An 18994-nucleotide genomic window follows, 5' to 3' on the forward strand; every position below is an offset into this window, starting at 1 on the left:
TCTCGCCAGGACAGCATTCCGTTCTGCTGCATCACATGCTAGTCCAGGTGTGGGCAAACTATGGCCTGTGGGCACTGTCTGGCCCGTCAGAATTTTTAATCCATCCCTCAAGCTCCCGGGGTCGGAGCAGGGTCAGACTCAGGGGTTTTCCATGTGGCTCCCGGACACAGCAGCATGTCCCCTCTCTGGCTCCTATATGTAGGGGCAGCCATTGCGCTCCGCACTCTGCCCCTGCGCCAAGTGCCACCCCCACAGCTCCCATTGGCTGGGAGCTGCAGGGGTGGCACCTGCAGACAGGGCAGCGCGCTGAGCTGCCTGGCTAATGCCGTGCCTCTGCATAGGAACCAGACGGGGCATGCTGCTGCTACCAGGAGCTGCTTGAGGTAAGCACCGCCTGGAGCCTGCACCCCAACCCTCTGCCCCAGCCCTGATCCCCCTCCCACCCTCCGAACCCCTCAGTCCCAGCCTGGAGCACCCTCCTGCACCCCAAACCCCTCATCCCCAGCCCCACCCCAGAGCCTGCACCCACAGCCAGAGCCCTCACCGACCCCCTCCCATACCCCAACCCCAATTTTGTAAGCATTCATGGCCCGCCATACAATTTGTATATCTAGATGTTTGCCCACCCCTGTGCTTGTCCCAGGGTCAGGGTTACTACATATACACCACTAACATCTACTGGCTGCAACAGGGACTACTCAACTGTGTGTCATAGGTCTATATGCTGCTGCTAGCTAATGGAGATTCTCCTTTAACTCAGAGGGCAGAGGCCAGGGCTTTCAGAGCAGGAGGCTCAGAGTTCTAGCCTAAAAGTGATTATTACAACATAGAGCTAGAGGGTGTTCTACAAGCCTCCAAAAGATAAAGTCCTTGCTCTAAGGAGCTTGCACGTCACTTTGATCTGTCTGGGGTCCATTCACTGTGGGGTCTGGGCACAAAACACAAGTTTAATCTAAGATAAGTCCCTCATCCTCATAATATCTGAACTCCTCACAGTCTTTAGTGAATTTATCCACATTGTGCAGGGGAGAAATTGAGGCCAGGAGAGACTAGGTGACTTGCCTGAGGCCATGCAGGGAGCCTGCAATAGAGCAGGGACTAGAACCTGGGTCTCCTAAGTTTAAGGATCACCAAAAGGCCCTTAAGGAAACGCCTCTGTCCTACAGCTCTGTTTAGCTACCGTTCCCGGTTTTGTATCCTCGCGCAATCACAGCCCAGACCCAGCCGCCGGCTGCTGTGGGGTGGGGGGCCTCACGCCCACTACTGGAAGACAGGGCCCCGCTCCAGGACCAGAGTGTGAAAGGAACTGATCCCACTGGTGCCTTCCATGATCTCGCCCCGGGACGGGGGCCAGACTCAGGCACAGTCGCCCTCCCCGCTAGCCCCATTGCCCAGGATTGGGGGACAAACCAGGCCATGAGCCACCCCCCACCACTGCCCAGGCAACCGGGCTGGGAGCCGCCCCAGGTGGGGGCAACCCGGCTGGGAACCGCTGCCCCAGGTGGGGGCAAGCGGGCCGGGAGCTGCCCCCCACCATTGCCCCAGGTGGGGGAAGTGGCCTGGGAACTGCCCCCCCTACTGCCCCGCTTCAGGGGGAACGGGGACAGGTCCCCCCCGTTGTGTCCCGGAGGGGTGGGGAACCAGCTCGCTTCCCCTGGGGCTGCGAGGCTCTGGGCCACGCTCGGGCCTACTCGGCCTCTCCCAGCAGCGGGCTAACGTAGGCAGCTCTCCCGGCCCCGCGTGAGGCTCCCGGCTGGGCCGCCAGGCGACTCCCCGGCTCCAGCAGACCGCTGCCGACCCCGGGCACCGCGGAGCCCGGGCTCCCCCTGGCGGAGCCGGCGGGGAACGACACCGCCCCGCCCTGGCGGGAGGAACTACAACTCCCAGCATGCACCGCCGCGGCCGCACGGCCTGCCGGGGGGGAGCTCGGCCGGGACTAGCAGGCCGCGCGACAGGACGGTGCCGGATATCCGGTGGGAAGAGAAGGAGCGAGGAAGCGGAGGGGGAAGAAGAAGGTCTGGGGGGCCTGGCTAGGACGGGGCCATCATGGTAAGGGGGGCACCACTGTGGGGCTCTATGGAGGGATGTGGGTCTGGCTCCTTTTCCCTGGGGGGATGAGTCTGGCTCCCTATCCCTGGTGGGAGGGGCACCATTGGGAGACTCTAAGGGGGGATGTGGGTCTGGCTTCCTAACTCTGGGGGAGGGGCACCATTGGAAGACCTTCTGGGGGGAAATGGGCCTGGCTCCCTATTCAGGGTGGGGCACCATTGGGTGGGATGTGGGTCTCATCCCTGGGAAAAGGGGGGAAAATTGGGGGTCTTATAGGGGAGGGATTTGGGTCAGGATCCCCAGCCCCATGGATAATCCTTTGCCTTGCCAGGAGTGCAGGGCACAGGACTAGATGACCTCTTGAGATCCACTCCAGGCCTATGATTCTGTGATTCTCTCCCTCGGGGTTGTAGAGAGGCACCAGTGGTGCCTTCTCTGTAGGGGAAGGATGTGGGGGAGAGGCTTCCTATCCTGGGTGGGGAAAGGGGGTGCACCATTGGGGTATAAGCTCCCCCACTCCTAGGGAAGTAGGGAGCAGCCCCAATGCCTGAGGAGGGAGGTTCTTGCAGGATAAGATATTTGGTAGGCAGGTAACAGAAGAAAACTGGTGCCGGGGCTGTAATTCTGACAGCGCTCTTACTGCCGCATGGGCTGCGTACAGGGGTTGCTCAGCTGCTGCTGATATGCAGCTGTCTCTGGTGTGGGATGCAGTAAGCTGTTTGTTCAGGGGTCCCCTGGCCTAGCACCAACTGATTACTGAGATTGTCTTCTGCTTTATGCGGCAAGGGCAGGAGGCGCTGAGTTCTAGTCCTAGTTGTCTTTCTGAATTTCCGAGGGGCCATGTGGTGTGGCATTGTGACAAGTGGGGAGATTTTAGATGATCACAGATTTGGGTGGATATTATCATCCAACAAAGGGGTTCCTGGACCCCTTGAGTGGCCCCATCTGACCTAGTCTGGTTTAATCCAGGTAGCACAGGGAATTCGTAATGACATCCAGATGCTTCTGTGCCTAAGCCAGTTGTTCCAAGCTGTCAGGGATCTGAGTGAGCTAAAGCTATTACCATCTTGATGGGATGGTCGCAAAAAACCCACCAGTTTCAGCCCTGGAGATTGAGGACTGAATTCTGTGTGCGTGCACATGTGCGTAATTGAATTGCAAAAGTTAGAGATGGAAAAGACCAACTGGGTCCATTTCCTTGCAAAAGCAGGAGTGTCCCCTTCAGTCTCACTCCTGGGGCCTTGACTAGTAGAGTATGAAACACCCTAAGACAGTGATACTCAATAGGCCACCTGCAGGCCAAATGTGGCCCACCAAGGCTTCCTGTGTGGCCCACCAGCTCACCTTAAAAAATGTGTCCAATTAAACTCGCACACAGTGATGTGCTGCCTATGATTTGCCTATGACTTCCTTCGTTAGTAATTTACTGAATCTTAAGTTCTCACGACAGCATTGGCTATAATTGCGCTTGGACACTGCCCATGTTTTCATGAGTGATGGAAATGGAGCCAAAAATGAATGCGAGAGTGAAGGATGCAAAGTCGACAGTGAAACCTGAGCTTTTAACCCAAGCTGGACAGAAGATTTCCTTTTTATTACGCCGCCTCATTTAAATGCAAAATCTTTGTGTTTAATGTACCCTGCTGGTAAGGTCGTCAGCATGAGGCACCACTTTGAATCAAAGTACAGTAACTTCAATAAGGCCTGTCCTCATGGCAATGTTGCAAGATGTGACAAAATTGAAAATTTGACATGGTTGTATCACACTTCAAATATCATTCTCATAACATCAGTGACTGTATGGGGAAAAGCAATAACTGCTTCACTTCAGATAATGTTGGTACTAGCTAAAAAGAAAAAACCTTTCCTGGATGCCAAGTTTGTCAAGGAGTGCCATTGGAAATGCTGCAGGAGCTTTTTGCTGGACATAAAAACAAAGGTGACCTAGTGAAACATGTGAAGCAAGTTGCCCTGTCTGATTCCTCTGCAGTGTGAAGATTGGAGATAATTTATGAGGATTATTTGTCACCACTGCTCTTCGGTTTTAAAAAACGCCAAATATATGTTTCTTGCAGTGGAAGAATCAGGCGATTTAAATGACACTGCCCATCTATTGCTGTTAGATTTTTATGATGGTGAAATTGTCAGGAAGAATTTTGTGCTTTAATACCATTAGAAACCTACACTACAGAAGAGAGCATTTTTTAAAAAGTAAAAGGCTTTGGGGGGCGGGGGAAGGTTCAGGTTTGCGGAAAGTAAACTTGCTTGTTACAGACGGAGGTCCCTCCATGGCAGGGAAAGAGAAGGGCTTTGCTTCACGTTTGGCAGTTCTACACCCTTCATTAAATACACTTCAGTGCATTATTCACCAGATTGTCCTTTGCGGTAAATTGTCTGGGGATTTTGGACTGTGATGAGCTTAGTGAACTACATATGGTCAACTTCTAGCTTACAATATCGTCTGTTTAAAGCTGTTTTACAAGACATTTCAGGCGAATATTGCAGCACAGTTGATGTTCACTGGTTAAGTAGTGGCCGCGTGTTAGAGAGGTTTTGTGCACTTAAAAAAGAAATAATAGAATTTCTTTCAAACCACAAGACCAACAAGGCTTGCGAGTTCTGAAATTTATGAATGATGTCCCCTCTATGTCATGGGTAGCTTTTCTGTGCGATATTACTGGTCACTTGAATTCCCTCCATTTGCAGCTCCCAGGCCATGCAAGCAGTCTCAGGGATTTGTTTGAAAAAGTGTGTGTCTTTCAGAGGAATCTTGAAATCTTTCAGACAAACTTAACAGGAAAGATGTTGCACTTTCCCACATTGCATGTTGTTGCTGCAGATAAAAATGATGCACAAATTCCTAAACCATCTGATGGAAAATTTCAAAGTGCGATTTGAGAATTTTAAAATTCCAAAGGATTTGCTTTGTTTGTGACCATTTATTGTCTCTGCCGATGGACCTTGCCCTTCTGAAGCAAAGAATGTTCTTAATTCAATTGATGAAGATGCCTTTCAATTAAAAATTGTAAGTCTGCAGAGCTCAGATGTCTTGAAGGCAAAATTCAGAGAAGTGGGACTCTGTGATTTCTGGATTCAATATGCTGACCAGTTTCAGAGTAGCCAGAATCTAGCCATCTATCTTTTAACGACCTTTAGATCAACGTACCCCTGCGAATCTGGGTTTTCTAGTGTGAACTTCATAAAAAAACTAGCACCACAGTTGTCTGACATAAAAAGAAAAGGAGTACTTGTGGCACCTTAGAGACTAACAAATTTATTTGAGCATAAGCTTTCGTGAGCTACAGCTCACTTCATCGGATGCATTGAGCTGTAGCTCACGAAAGCTTATGCTCAAATAAATTTGTTAGTCTCTTAGGTGCCACAAGTCCTCCTTTTCTTTTTGCGAATACAGACTAACACGGCTGCTACTCTGAAAGTTGTCTGACATGAGCATCTTCACCAGTGCATGCACCTTGCCCTGACCTACCACAAACCACTCTTCACAAAGCTTGCTGGAGATCCTCAATGTCCCATTAGAGATTGTCACAAACACAGGTAATAATGTAGATTTATAAACTTTGTTAAAAGATAGAAATGCTAATACTTATGGTGCAGTCCAGGTCTTTATTGGCAGCTGAAGTTTTGTTTCTTTGTTTTGTTTGTTTTTTGTCAGCCTTCTGCGCAAATGGCCCGCCTCTTGTTATACAATTCTCAAATTGGCCTGTGGGTCGATCTAATTGAGTATCACTGCCCTAAGCCAAGTGGCTTCCAACACTTCCCTTGGGGAGGTGATTTCATAGCCTAGCAAATCTTATGGTTGGAAAATGAATCCTGCTGAGAGCTGCCCAAATGCATGTGTGTCACTCTGCAGCTTGGTGCACAGGGCACTGGCGTGTGATATGGGTTTGACTGCCTGCTTCAGAGCAGAGGTTTTCATCCCAGGTTGTTCCAAATCAGACCTGATAGGGAGTTGAACCCACGTCCCAGGGCAGGGCCTGAAGCACCCAGCTATAGCCAGTCTTTCTGACCCAAAAACCTTCATGACAAAAGTTTAATGGAAGCTAATAGGTCTCTGCGAAACGTTTTGGCTTTGATGAGATCTCGTTTTGGTGAATTTGTTCTGGCTAGCTCTAACCCTGACACAGAGTCTGTGTATTCCATTTCCATTAACCTCCTGGCTAACGCGCCAATTAGTCCCCTGCCCAGCTGCTGCCCATCCTGTACATCCGCGAGGGGGTCACTAGAGTGAATCAGACCCCAGGACCCTCGGCCTGGCATTTCTCCCCTGCCATAAACTCTCTCGGGATTGGAAACAGTTCAGCTCTCTCATCTGAGGTGGGATCTGAGACACCCTGCCTGGAACAATGGCAGGAAGATCTCCCCATTCTGATCCGTTTTCCTGGCCCTTTGCTTCGACCCAGACAGGTCCTAACACACATTGTACAAGCTCAAAACCAAGTCTCTTTGCTACAGAACAAGCCCACTCCAATGCTTGCTGGGAAGGGGAGGGCAGAGGGGGGGAATCTCATTGACAGTGTTACTGTCTGTTGCCAGTTTAGAGATTCTTTGTCCGCCCACCCATCTGAGTGGTTGTGTTGGGCATAATCAAGGATGTTCTGAGCCTAGTATGTGGATGAGGAAAACTGAGAGTGGGCTGGTGCCAGTCCCTTCACCCTGATGGGAGTGAACTCTGCAAGTAATGTTCAGTCTGAGCCCTAAGGCTCCTGAAAGAGATGGTTTTCTCCCTTGTTGCCCTTGCCCCAAGGTTTTTGGGTCAGAAAGACTGACTATAGCTGGGTGCTTCAGGCCCTGCCCTGGGACGTGGGTTCAACTCCCTACCAGGTCTAATTTGGAACAACCTGGGATGAAAACCTCTGCTCTGAAGCAGGCAGTCAAACCCATATCACACGCTAGTGCCCTGTGCACACAGATAGGGGACACGTGAGGCGCTCACACCCGCTGTGATGTGTGGCTATAAAGGGAGGTCCCCTTGGAGTAGCTGCCTAGTCTCTCTGCCCTTGATGTTGCTAGTAATCTGCTCAGCTTGGACCCTGGTGGCCAGTAATTGCCGGGATGCAGAGGATGTACTAGCACGGCTGCTCTTGGGTTGCGCTGGGGTATCTGAGGCCATCGGTTGTCTTGGCTGAGGGTGAGAGTGCTGCCATATCCCCCAGGGAGGGGGACTCAGAGCCTGGGAAGTGATGGAGTTTGCTTGGCATGGGATCCAAACCCGGGGCTAGTGCTGCTTGCTTGGGGTCAGCGTCTCGGTGCAGAGATGAGGAGCAAGTAGTTGTTTGGTGATGTTGCAGGGTTCCACAAGTAAATCAGAGCAGTAGATAAATCCACATGGTCTGGCTGTGGGGGAGAGCTGGAGTTTGGAAAAGCCATTCAGTGATCCCCACTGAGTGAGATCTTCTTCCCTACCCTCAAACACGAAGCTTGGGTGAGTGGGGTGCTGCTGGAACTGGCCAACTCTCTGACCCTCCTGCCTGTCCTCCTCCTTGCTGAGGCCTGAATGTGGGACACAGGTCGAGATGGGACTCTTGGGCTCCATTCTCTCTGCCACTGATTCACTGACACACCTTGGACACCTCGCTTCCCCTCCCCCTGCTATCTATGGAATGGGGACAGGGGCTACTTCCTAGCTAGTGACGTGAGGATTAGCTGCAGCGAGTGATGTGGTGTGAGATGTTTGGATACTGAAACCCAGCAAAATATAAGGAAAAACAAGCTTAAAATGCAGGGATGTCTCTGCAGTGCTGCCTGTCTCCTGCATGTGTCTGCCTGCTGTCAATAGACTGGAAATGAGCGAGATCTCCCCGTGGGTTTGTGCGACCAACCAGCTCTGTGCTGGAGCCATGCCAGCTGCTCATCTGAATTTCCTCTGAGCAAGCCCTTTCTCCTGGCTCAGCAGAATGCAAGACCTTGCGGGCTGCTTGGACGACTCCCCTGCTTAGCAAGGCTCTGCAGTGTGGTGAGGCAGCTCCTTCTGGGGAGGAGCCATCTGCCGTGACCCCTCCCATACTGCTGCTTATTCATAGATTCCAAGGCCAACAGGAACCATTGTGATCATCTAAACCAGAGGTGGGCAAACTATGGCCCACGGGCCACATCTGGCCCATGGGACCCTCCTGCACGGCCCCTGAGCTCCTGGCCCGGGAGGCTCGCCCCCGGCCCCTCCCCCACTGTTCCCCCTCCCGCGCGGCCTCAGTTCACTGTGCCGCCAGCACAATGCTCTAGGCCGGGAGGCTGCAGTGCCCGGCCTGACCCAGTGCTCTGTGCTGTGTGGCGTGGTTGTAGTCAGGCAGCACAGTAAGGGGGCAGGGAGCAGGGGGGGGTCGAATAGAGGGCAGGGGAGTTCGGGGGGGGAGGTGAGGGGGCAGGGGTGTGGATATGGGTCGGGGTGGTCAGAGGGTGGGAAAGAGGGGCGTTGAATGGGGGCAGGGGTCCCGGGAGGGCAGTTAGGAAGGAGAGGAGGGGTTGGATGGGATAGCTGGGGGCAGTCAGGGGACAGGGAGAAGGGGTGGTTGGATGGGGCAGGGGTTGGGGGGGGTGTCAGGGAGTGAGAAGCAGGGAGGTTGGATAGGGGCCAGGCCACTCCTGGCTGTTTGGGGAGGCACAGCCGCCACTAACCGGCCCTTCATACAATTTTGGAAGCCCGATGTGGCCCTCAGGCCAAAAAGTTTGCCCACCCCTGACCTAGACTGACCCCGTGGATAACCCAAGCCAGAGAACTGCCCCAAAATAGTCCCCAGAGCAGATCTTTTAGATAGACATCCAATCCTTGATTTAAACATGGTCAGTGGTGGAGAATCCACCATGACCCTTGGTGAGTTTGTCCCCATGGTTAATTACTCTCCCTGTTAAAAATTGACCCCTTATTTCCAGTCTGAATTTGTCCAGCTTCCACTTTCAGCCATTGGATTGTGTTAGACCTTCCTCTGCTAGACTGAAGAGCCCATTATTAAATGTTCGCCATGTAGATACTGATAGAGTGAGATTAAGTCATCCCTTAACCTTGTCTTTGTTAAAATAAATAAATTGAGCTCCTTGAATCTATCACGATAAGGCATTGATCATTCTCATGGATCTTCTCTGACCCCTCTCCAATTTATGCACATCCTTCTTGAATTGTGAGCACCAGAACTTGACAGAGGATTCCAGCAGCGGTCACACCAGTGCCAAATACAGAGATAAAATCACATCACTGGGCCTACTCGAGACTCCCCTGTTGATGCATCCCAGGATTGCGTTAGCTCTTGGCCACAGCGTCTTTGGGAACTTGTGTTCAGCTGATCATCCATCACCACCGCTGAGTTTCTCTGAGTCGCTTGCTTTCCAGGATATAGTACCCGGTGCTGAGACCCAGAGGAGCTGTGCAAGCAGTGATCTCTCTGGCTGTTACGTGGGACCTCGCTGTTACAGTGGGGTTCCTGGTGATGGGAAGGAGGATCCACACAGGCCCGGCTTATGGCTGTGACATGAGACGCAGGCTGGTGGGCAGAAGTGGAGGAAGGAGGCTGGGACCAGCAGGGCAATGGACAGAGGAGTCGCAAACTATGCCCGTGGCGTCTCCTGCTCTGTGGCATCCCTGCGTCGACACCCCCCCTCGTTATCTGTTTCCCACACAGCCCAGCAGAAGGGGTGGGGTGGGAGGAGGCGCAAGACATGTTGTCTTTTGTGCACAGCCACGGGATGCCAGTGGGTGGAAGGGAAGGACAGGATCTTGTCAGAAGGAGCAGCTGACAAAGGGCCCCCGAAGCGGAGCAGGTTGGGAGAGATGCCTGCTGAAGACGCCATGTTTGAAAGCAGTTCTGCACCTCTTTCCTCTGGGAGATACCTTGGTGAGGGGGAGATCTGCCCTGTCCTGTCCCCCACTGCCTGATTCTTGCTGTTGCTGTCCCTAGGAAGAGCTTCCAGGAGGCCAATGAATTACATGGGCCAGACAATGAGAACCAAACTCTAGGGATCTTAGACCCTTGCCAGGGGCAGTCTGCCTGGGGGAACCGGTGCCCTTTTGGAGAGTGCCATGAAGGAGGTCTATGGGGGACACAGAATGACATGGGAAGAGCAGCTGGGACTTAGAGCAGCTCCCATGTCACTGAGTGCCTATGTCTGCAGAGGGCAAGGGCCACACTGGGATGTTAGCGTACTTGGACAGACCCTCCTTTCAGGGTATGCTGCACCCACAGAGAGGCAACGGCTCCACCTCCATAAATCAGCAGCCCCGAGACTCTACCCCGCAGTTGTTGCTGCTTAGAAATTATGTTTATTACATGCCTAAAGACCAACCAAGATGGGGCCTCGTCGTGCAAGGTGCTGTACAAATAGTATTGGACCGCCCTTGCCCTGAAGAGCTGGCAATTGAATAGACCAGACAGAGCCGAGGTAGGGCGAGGGGTTGAGCGTGAACAAAGCGATGGCAGCGATGGGCATGTCCGTGCTGTGACTTTTTATTTTTGGGTGGGATGAGTTAGGGAGGGGATCAGAGAAATGGAAAGAGGAGGGGGAAAACGCAGGGGAGAACAGGGTGAGTGGGGCTGAGGGAGGGAGGGAGGGGGATGGAGCAAACAGCCAGTGAGCACAGGTCAGAGGAAGATTAGATAGTTACAGAATTTTCTGCAGTTCAGAGTAAAGGTCCCTACATTGGTGGCTCCAGCTTCGAACAGCTGGGCTCTCTGCCAGCTGACATGAGGGGGAGGTGAGGCACCACCCTCCCAGGAGCCGGCGAGCCGCCATGTATTTGAGCAGCAGCATCCCGGGGGGGGGTGGTGCCAGTGGTGGGGAGGACTGGGTGGGATGCCCGTAACCCCGCCTGCTCTCTGTGCAGATTCGCTTCATCCTCATCCAGAACCGGGCTGGAAAGACGCGCCTGGCCAAGTGGTACATGCAGTTCGATGACGACGAGAAGCAGAAGCTCATCGAGGAGGTGCACGCCGTGGTCACGGTGCGAGATGCGAAACACACCAACTTCGTGGAGGTAAGGTTCCCCTGGCATGCCAAACGGGCAGCTAACCGACGCCCCAGCATACACTGCAGGCCTCTGAGGCTGTGGCAGGTGTAATCTCGCCCTCTCTGGTACAACCTTTCAATTTATACCAACCCTGATCTTGGAGATCTCCATACCCTCCACTGTGGGTCCTGCTGTGGCTGCAGCCTGTGGGTGGCTCTCGAGGCAGCTCCGAATACAGCGTGCTCATTACCCAGTCTAAGGGTGGTGTATCTCCACAGCTAAGAACCAGCTGCTCAGCCCCGATCCCCTTGAGCGGCGAGCCAGCTAGTCTGTTTGAGGCAAGCCCAGCCAGTTGCATAGGGATTCACAATTCTCCTGGTATCTCTCCTCCAGCCACAAGCCATTAATGCCTCATCTCGTTGGAGTCACTCCGATCAGCCTGTGGGCAGTAGGTCGACACTGAGCTGCTGTGATGTGATGACTGGACTGGGACTCGGGGAGAGGGGGATGGGGGGAGCAGACAGACTTGGATTCTATTCTTGGCTGTGTCCTGGCCTGCTGGGTGACCTTAAGCAAGTCGCTGCCTCACTCTGTGCCTCAGTTTCCCCATCTGTAAAATGGGGATAATGATTCTGCCCCTCCTTCATAAAGCACTTTGAAGTCTCAGGGTGAAAAGCACTAGACTAGAGCTAGGGATTATTCTATAGACTCGGGTATCACCGGCGATACGGGTGGCCCCTTGGGCCATGCTGTGTCTGACTGGCTGCTCTATGCTCCGGAAGGGGGCTGGGTGGGGGGTTGTCTGATCCAGGGGCAGCACAGACGTCAGCTGGTCCTCTTCCTCTCTCTCCCAGTTCCGGAATTTTAAGATCATCTACCGCCGCTACGCGGGGCTGTACTTCTGCATCTGCGTGGATGTGAACGACAACAACCTGGCCTACCTGGAGGCCATTCACAACTTCGTGGAGGTGAGCACTGCCCGTGGCCTCTGCCTTTCCCTTAGTATGACTCAATTGAGCCGTCTCATGGCCTGGTCCTTTGTGCCAGCTCCTCAGGGGGACGGCAGCCCTAAAAGGACCGTGAGCTGCTTTCAACAGCCCCTCTCTGTGCTGGCAGGACAGTCAGCAGTTCCTGGCCCTCTGATCTCTGCTGTGGTGCGACATAAAGATGGTGCCTCATCCTTCAGGTAGACTGGGGGCTGTGTCTGTGTTCAAGGGGGTCAGGGTTGCAGATTCCACTGGCTGCAAGGGATCTCCTTTGGTGACCCTTTTCTGAGGCAGAGGCATATCCCGCCCAGGCAATGGTCTGAACTATTGTAGTGGCTGGAAGCTGAAACTAGAGGTAAGGTTGATACCATTGGAATAGCTGATCCAGAGACAAGGATAGATTTTTTCCATCCCTTGGAGTCTTAAATCCAGGCTGGCTGAGTCTTTCTAAAAGACCCGCGCTGGCTCAGGCAGGGATCCTGTGTGGGATTCTGTGGGCTGTGCTAATCAGGAGATCAGACTGGACAATCACAATGGTCCTTTGTGGCTTTAGCATCTCTGACCGAAAGGTGGCATGGCTCCTTCCTTCTCCCAGTCTCTGAAATCCAGCTATCCTTTCTCTTGGCCCAGGTTTTGAATGAATATTTCCACAATGTCTGTGAACTCGACCTGGTCTTCAACTTCTACAAGGTGAGCTCAGCCCGGCGGAGAGGGGAGCGCAGGGCCCGTCGCTCTGCAGTTCCATGCAGCTGCTGCATTACATGGTTTCGTGTCAAACGTACCTACAGGCTGGGGGACCCTATCGTGGGCAGCAGTGACTCTGAAAAAGATTTGGGGGATGGGGGTGGATAATCAGCTGAACATGAGCTCCCACTGCAATGCTGTTGGCCAAAAAGGCCAATGCAATCCTTGGATTCATCAACAGAGGAATCTCAAATAGGAGTGGAGAGAATCATGTTTCTATGAGAAATTATTCTACTTCTGTATTTGGCCCTGGTGCAACCGCTGCTGGAATCCTGTGTCCGGTTCTGGTGCCCACAGTCCAAGAAGGATGTTGATAAATTGGAGGGGGTCAGAGAAGAGCCACAAGAATGATTAAAGGATTAGAAAATATGCTTTATTGTGATGGATTCCAGGAGCTAAATCTATTTAGCTTAAGAAAGTGACTGTTAGGCAGGGACTTGATCCCAGTCTATCAGTACCAACGTAGGGAACAAATATTGAATAACTGTCTCTTCAGCGTAGCAGAGGAAGGTCTAACGTGATCCAATAGCTGGAAGCTGAAGCCGGACAAATTCAGACTGAAAATTAGATATCAATTTTTAACAGTCATTAACCACTAGGACATTTGACCAGGGGTCATGGTGGATTCTCCATCGCTGACAATTTTGAAATCAAGACTGGATGTTTTTCTAAGATCTGCTGTAGGAGTTGTTTTGGGGCCATTCTCTGGCCTGTGCTACACAGGAGATCAGACGAGATGATCCCAATGGTCCCTTCTGGCTATGAAATCTATGAATCATTGCTGCGCTGAGCGTGCTTGGCCTCCCCATCTCCTGGGTCGGGAGGAGGAAGGATTAAACATTCAAAATATAACGTGTTAAATTGACAGCCCTTGTCCCTGATGACCCTTCTGGCTTCACAGGGCAGATCCCATGCAACTCTGTGGCATTCCGGTAGATAAATCCTCTTTGTGGGTTGGGGGATTTTAGAGGGCTGGAATGTAGCAGGGAGAGGTTAAGCATGCTGGTCTCTATTTGATGGCTATAGACCCACTTGCCAGGCCTCAGTACTGTGAGGGTCCTGCTGTGCCAGGGTCGCTCTGTTGCTCTGGGGGAGGACACGTGCCAGTCTTTTTACCCTCCGGTGGCACTTGGGATGCAGAAAATGGCAGAGGAAACAGCGTTGTCCTCAGAAATGCTTTTCGGTGCCACTTGATAGACGAACCCAGGTGCTGCATACCGGGCTACAGGTATGCTGCAGAGTTTCCCAGAGGGAGAGGCAGTGCTGAGGCTGTTCTCAGTGCGCCTCGCTCATGGGTGGTCTGTTCTTGTGGCAGGTTTACACCGTGGTGGACGAGATGTTCCTAGCCGGCGAGATCCGTGAGACAAGCCAAACGAAAGTCCTGAAACAGCTGCTTATGCTGCAGTCCTTGGAATAAGAGAACTGGATCAAATCGGCCCCATCCCCCACCCGGCCTCTGGTCTCATCCTTGCATCTAGTCCCTGAATCAGTGACTGTCTCAGACCAAATTTAGCCACTCTCCTTTGTGGGGAAGGGACGCCCCCTCAAATGGATCAGAACCACAAGTAGAAAATTTCAGTCCCACCTCCCCGCACTCGAATGTGGCAGCTGAGATCCTGTGTGGGTGGGTCTAACGGGAGAGCGACTGTATTTAAAAAAAAAAAAAAAAAAAAATCCTTTTAGGCCCTGACACAACCATCCACGAACCTCTGTGTTTTCCCTCCATATAACCAGCGTATGCTGTCATTCCCCTTCCCCCCCGTTCGTGTCAGTGTGTGTGTGCCGAGTCTGCACTAGAAGTGGGACCACAACTATGTGTTACCCATTGGTGAGTGGCAGCCATACCATATGGCCAGTGCTGTATTGAAATAAACCATCTGTGAAACACTCCTTTCTCTGTAGTGGTCTCTGAAGAGCCCTGCAGAAGCAGGAGGGAAGGAATGGGGATGGGGTTCTTGGTGGTAGATTTGACAGAAGGCTCTGAGGTGCATGCAGGAAACTCCTGTTGGGTGTGGCTGTCTGGCATTGGGAGCAGATCATGTTCTCAGTGACCTCTGGTATTCCCCACTTTCAGAGCCTCTGCCGGTTCGACAGCACAGACTGTCACAAGAGCTGGTGGGAAACGATGTACATGGGGGAGAGGGTAGGTTTTTCCCCCAAATTTTGCATGGACAATCTTTGCAAGAAAAACAGGACTGTGTTTTCAGCCAAATTATTTCAATTCTGAAATGCTGATGTGGTGCATCATGGGAGTTGTAGTTCAGGCACCTTATGCTCCCATTCTCCCCATAAGCTAGACTCCCTGGTTGGACTGCCACTCTCATGATGCACCAGAGTCTTCCCTTTTGAAGGGAGGCAGTGCATCATGAGAGATGTATTCTGGCTGAGGAGCCCGGCATGTAGAGGAGAACAGGAGCCATGATGCACATTTGCCATTTCAGAACTGAAATATTTTAGCTGTAATACTTAATATTTTGAGCTAAGTGGGTCTGGTCAGGAGCTGCTGTATGACCTTCAGATGCTGCAGGGAGTTCCCCATACACGTGGGGCTGTTGCTCTAATTGGCTTTCTCCAGAGCTTGGACTATCTACTGCTGAGGAATTTACCCTGGTGTCTCATGAAAGAGACCACTAGTGCCAATCTCCGGAGCAGTCGTCCCCTGTTAGGGCTTTTCCCTCATGTTGTTTTCCTGGAGAATGCAGGCTGTCTTGGGGCAGCCTGGAATGCAGGTAAAGGTCCTTTCTCCCTGGGGTGAGGCCTGATTCTTTTTAGGAAGGTCTGTCCTCTCACCGTGCATGAATGTTGCAGTGAACCACTGCTCCATCTCAACTGGAGCCATGTTGGGCTAATAGATGCACTGGTTCCTTGGGCCCAGAATCCTGGTTGAGAGTTGTATATCCCTCTAAGTAGCAGACTGGTATCCTTGCTCCTTGTGCATCACGGTAATGGATCAGAGATGGTGCCTACCCTGAATAATAAAACCTAGCTCTTACCACCCATAGCTTTTCAAATGAGGACAGTATCACCATCCCCCATTTTACAGATGGGGAAACTGAGGCACAGAGTAGGACTTGGCCTTAGGCCAGCAGCAGAGCTAGGAATAGAACCAAGCTCTCCTGTGTCCTAGTCTGGTGCTCTATCCACTAGGCATCACTGCCTCTCCCTAATTTCTGTGGTAGTACCCTGCCTGGAGAAACAGCCCCTGGGTGTGTTTCTAGTGGGATCCCATGGGGGTTGGTTCTTGGCCCTGCGCTATTTAGCATTTTTATTAATGACCTGGAAGAAAACATAAAATCATCCCTGATAAAGTTTGCAAATGACCCAAAAATTGGGGGAGTGGTAAACAATGAAGATGTCAAGTCACTGATACAGAGCGATCTGGATCGCTTGGTAAGCTGGGTGCAAGCAAACAATATGTGTTTAATATCATATGACTAAATGTCAATATAGACATCTAGGAAGAACAAATGTGGGCTGTACGTACAGGAGGAGAGACTCTGAAAAAGGTCATCAACTGACCATGAGCTCCCAGCACGATGCTGTTGCTAAAAAGGCTAATGTGATCCAGGGATGTATAAATGAGAATTTTGAGTAGGAGCAAAGATTTTATTCTCCCTCTGGATTTGGCCCTGGTGCAACCGCTGCTGGGATCCTGTGTCCAGTTCTGGTGCCTGTAGTTTAAGAAGGATGTTGATTAAATTGGAGAGGGTACAGAGAAGAGCCAAAAGAATGATTAAAGGGTTAGAAAACCTGCCTTAAAGTGATAAATAGATTGAGCTCCTGGAGTCTATCTTAACAAAGAGAAGGTTAAGGGGTGACTTGATCCCAGTCTATCCGTGCCAACATGGGGAACAAATATTTGATAATGGACTCTTCAGTCTGGCAGAGGAAGGTCTAGCATGATCCAATGGCTGGAAATTGAAGCTAGACACATTCAGTTTTGGAAATGAGGTGTAAATTTTTAACAGGGAGACTAATTAACCATTGGAACAATTTACCCAGGGTCGTGGTGGAGTCTCCATCATTGGCCATTTTAAAACCAAGCTTGGATGTTTTTTCTAAAAGATCTGCTTTAGATCAGTCAGGGCAGTCCTATGGCCTGTGTTATCCATGGGGTCAGGCCAGATGGTCACAACGGTCACTTGGAATCTAGAACTTGATCTGGGATGCTTCAAAGGAAAGGAAAGGCCCAGAGGAAGTTAATGCCACGCTTGAGGACACAGAGGAGCAATTAATCCCTGTGCTATGAGCGTTCAATCACATCTCTCATCTTCACATGCAAAATTAGATCAGAAAATGCTCCGGACCCCCAGACAGCGAATTCCAACCAAGCTTATTCCTTCTCAAACAGGTGACTGCCCTCTACTATGACCATACACCTGCTTGTTCTTATGCTTACATGTAGCCTGCGATGCAGCACTGGGACCGAGCCTAAAACACCACGGCTCTGGAGAGATGCGGGCTGGCCCATGTTTGATCCCTGTGCTTACTAGTGCTGCCAGCTAGACCTGGATCTTCAGCCACCAGAGGGAGCCCTTACTGTGTATTCTAACCATGTGTAAAAACCGTTGCTTTATTCTCCCCTTCTGCTATCGGTGGTTGCTGGGATGAAACGAAGAGGGGGAAAGCACCGGATGATCATCAAACAAAGTAGCCTGAGCATAAAATGGATTATTTACTTATTATTAGTCACACTGAGTACTGAGTGTCCTGAGAGCAGGACCCTTTAAGGCTGTGCAGTGTCCCAAGATCTGAGTGTCCTAAGATCGGGGCCCCGTCGGGCCGGGTGCTACCCAGGCACACAGTGACTGAGATCAGGGCCCCGTCGTGCTGGGTGCTGCACAGACACACAGTGACTGAGATCAGGGCCTTATCGTGTCGGGCGCTGTCCGGATGCACAGTGACTGAGATCAGGGCCCTGTCACACCACGCACTACCCAGACCCAATGTGACCGAGATCAGAGCTCTGTCATGCTGGGTGCTGCACAGACACACAGTGACTGAGATCAGGGCCCTGTTGTGCCAGGCAGCTGCCCAGACACACAGTAGAAGACAGTTCCCATCCCAAAGAGCTAACAGTCTAAATAGACAATAGGTGGGAGGAGATACTGAGATACAGAGAAGAAGGGGCTTGCCCAAGGTCATTGGCAGAGCTGGGAACAGAATCCAGGTGGTGCCTGGCATACAGTGTCCCAGCAATTGCCTCATCAACAGAAGGGCTGGGAGCCCCTTTGCTTGGTCTATGTAAAACTAGCTTAGGCAGTACAACGGAGAACAATCGTGCACTGGCCTCCACCGAAGGATGACATGGCACTTAATCAGCCCCCTTATGTGCAAACCCCATTCACAGCAATCCTGTTGGCTCTGTCTCTCCTCTTTTTCCTGAGACCCCTGCCTCCTCTGCCCAGCAAATGAACCCCATCTTCCCTTTCCTCTTCATCTCTCTTCTCATGCCTGGTGCTCCCTCCAGCTCCCACAGTGCCAGCCCCCTGAAAGCTCTCATGTTCCCCCGAGCCCACATCTGCTGCCCTCCCAGCCCAGTCGAATTCATTCCTATGTCAAGCACCTGTGGGCAAGGACCATCGCGGCTCCTCGCTCTGGCCCAGACTGGTTTGATCTTGCGTTCTGATGATTCCCTGGCTGCTTTGCAGCATGCCCACCGGCGGAAGATCAAGTGAGCTGTAGCTCACGAAAGCTTATGCTCTAATAAATTTGTTAGTCTCTAAGGTGCCACAAGTACTCCTTTCCCCATGCCCTAAGAGGGCTTTAGGGTCTCTGGAGGTCACAGAGCCATGGAAACAGGTATCACGTCTGTTCCCCTTTTAGTTCAGAGCCTGCTAGAGAATCCCCCAGCCCAAAAGTGTCCCAGAAGAGAAACAGGCCTGAGTTAAGGGTCAGCCCTTACTAGGGTCATGCCGCATGTCTACACTACAAACTACAGCCACCTCAGTAATTGCTGCAGTTTTTTATGTCCACGCTACCCTCCTTCTGTCAGTGGTACGCATCCTCACCAGGAGCGCTTGCACTGACTTAAGAGGGGCAGTGTGCGGGGCTGAGAACCTGGGCTCTCAGCTCCCCACTCCGAGCTTGGCTGCCACCCAGGCTCTCAGCTCCCTGCTCCCCACAGAGCTAACCAGAGCTAACCAGCTAATGCATCCGATGAAGTGAGCTGTAGCTCACGAAAGCTTATGCTCTAATAAATTTGTTAGTCTCTAAGGTGCCACAAGTACTCCTTTTCTTTTTGCGAATACAGACTAACACG

The 18994-nt window shown here is 51.9% G+C and overlaps 1 protein-coding gene across 5 annotated transcripts; it reads left to right on the plus strand.

The window, feature by feature from the left end:
• The first annotated feature begins 1905 nt into the window (after positions 1-1905).
• AP2S1 (adaptor related protein complex 2 subunit sigma 1) lies at positions 1906-18950 on the plus strand. Of its 5 annotated transcripts, XM_043501646.1 has the most exons (6): positions 1966-2049; positions 9957-10365; positions 10880-11029; positions 11857-11970; positions 12619-12678; positions 17084-18788. In XM_043501646.1, the coding sequence occupies exons 2-6, from the start codon at positions 10315-10317 to the stop codon at positions 17135-17137; spliced, it is 429 nt and encodes a 142-aa protein (XP_043357581.1). In that variant the 5' UTR covers positions 1966-2049; positions 9957-10314; the 3' UTR covers positions 17138-18788. The 5 variants fall into 5 exon arrangements, with proteins under 5 accessions (XP_038237909.1, XP_043357582.1, XP_043357583.1 ...); XM_038381981.2 differs by lacking the exons at positions 9957-10365; positions 17084-18788 and adding an exon at positions 14048-14622 and having other exon boundaries at positions 1906-2049; XM_043501647.1 differs by lacking the exon at positions 9957-10365 and having other exon boundaries at positions 1912-2049; positions 17084-18950.
• Positions 18951-18994: the final 44 nt, after the last annotated feature.

The sequence above is a fragment of the Dermochelys coriacea genome, chromosome 23, assembly GCF_009764565.3.
Source record: "Dermochelys coriacea isolate rDerCor1 chromosome 23, rDerCor1.pri.v4, whole genome shotgun sequence".
Lineage (NCBI taxonomy): Eukaryota > Metazoa > Chordata > Testudines > Dermochelyidae > Dermochelys > Dermochelys coriacea.

Coding starts and splice junctions, on each gene's coding strand:
- AP2S1 (XM_043501644.1), top strand. CDS start 10,315: ATGTTTATTACATGCCTAAAGACCAACCAAGATGGGGCCTCGTCGTGC. Junction 11,030..11,856: donor AACACACCAACTTCGTGGAG/GTAAGGTTCCCC, acceptor TCTCTCTCCCAG/TTCCGGAATTTTAAGATCAT. Junction 11,971..12,618: donor CCATTCACAACTTCGTGGAG/GTGAGCACTGCC, acceptor CTCTTGGCCCAG/GTTTTGAATGAATATTTCCA.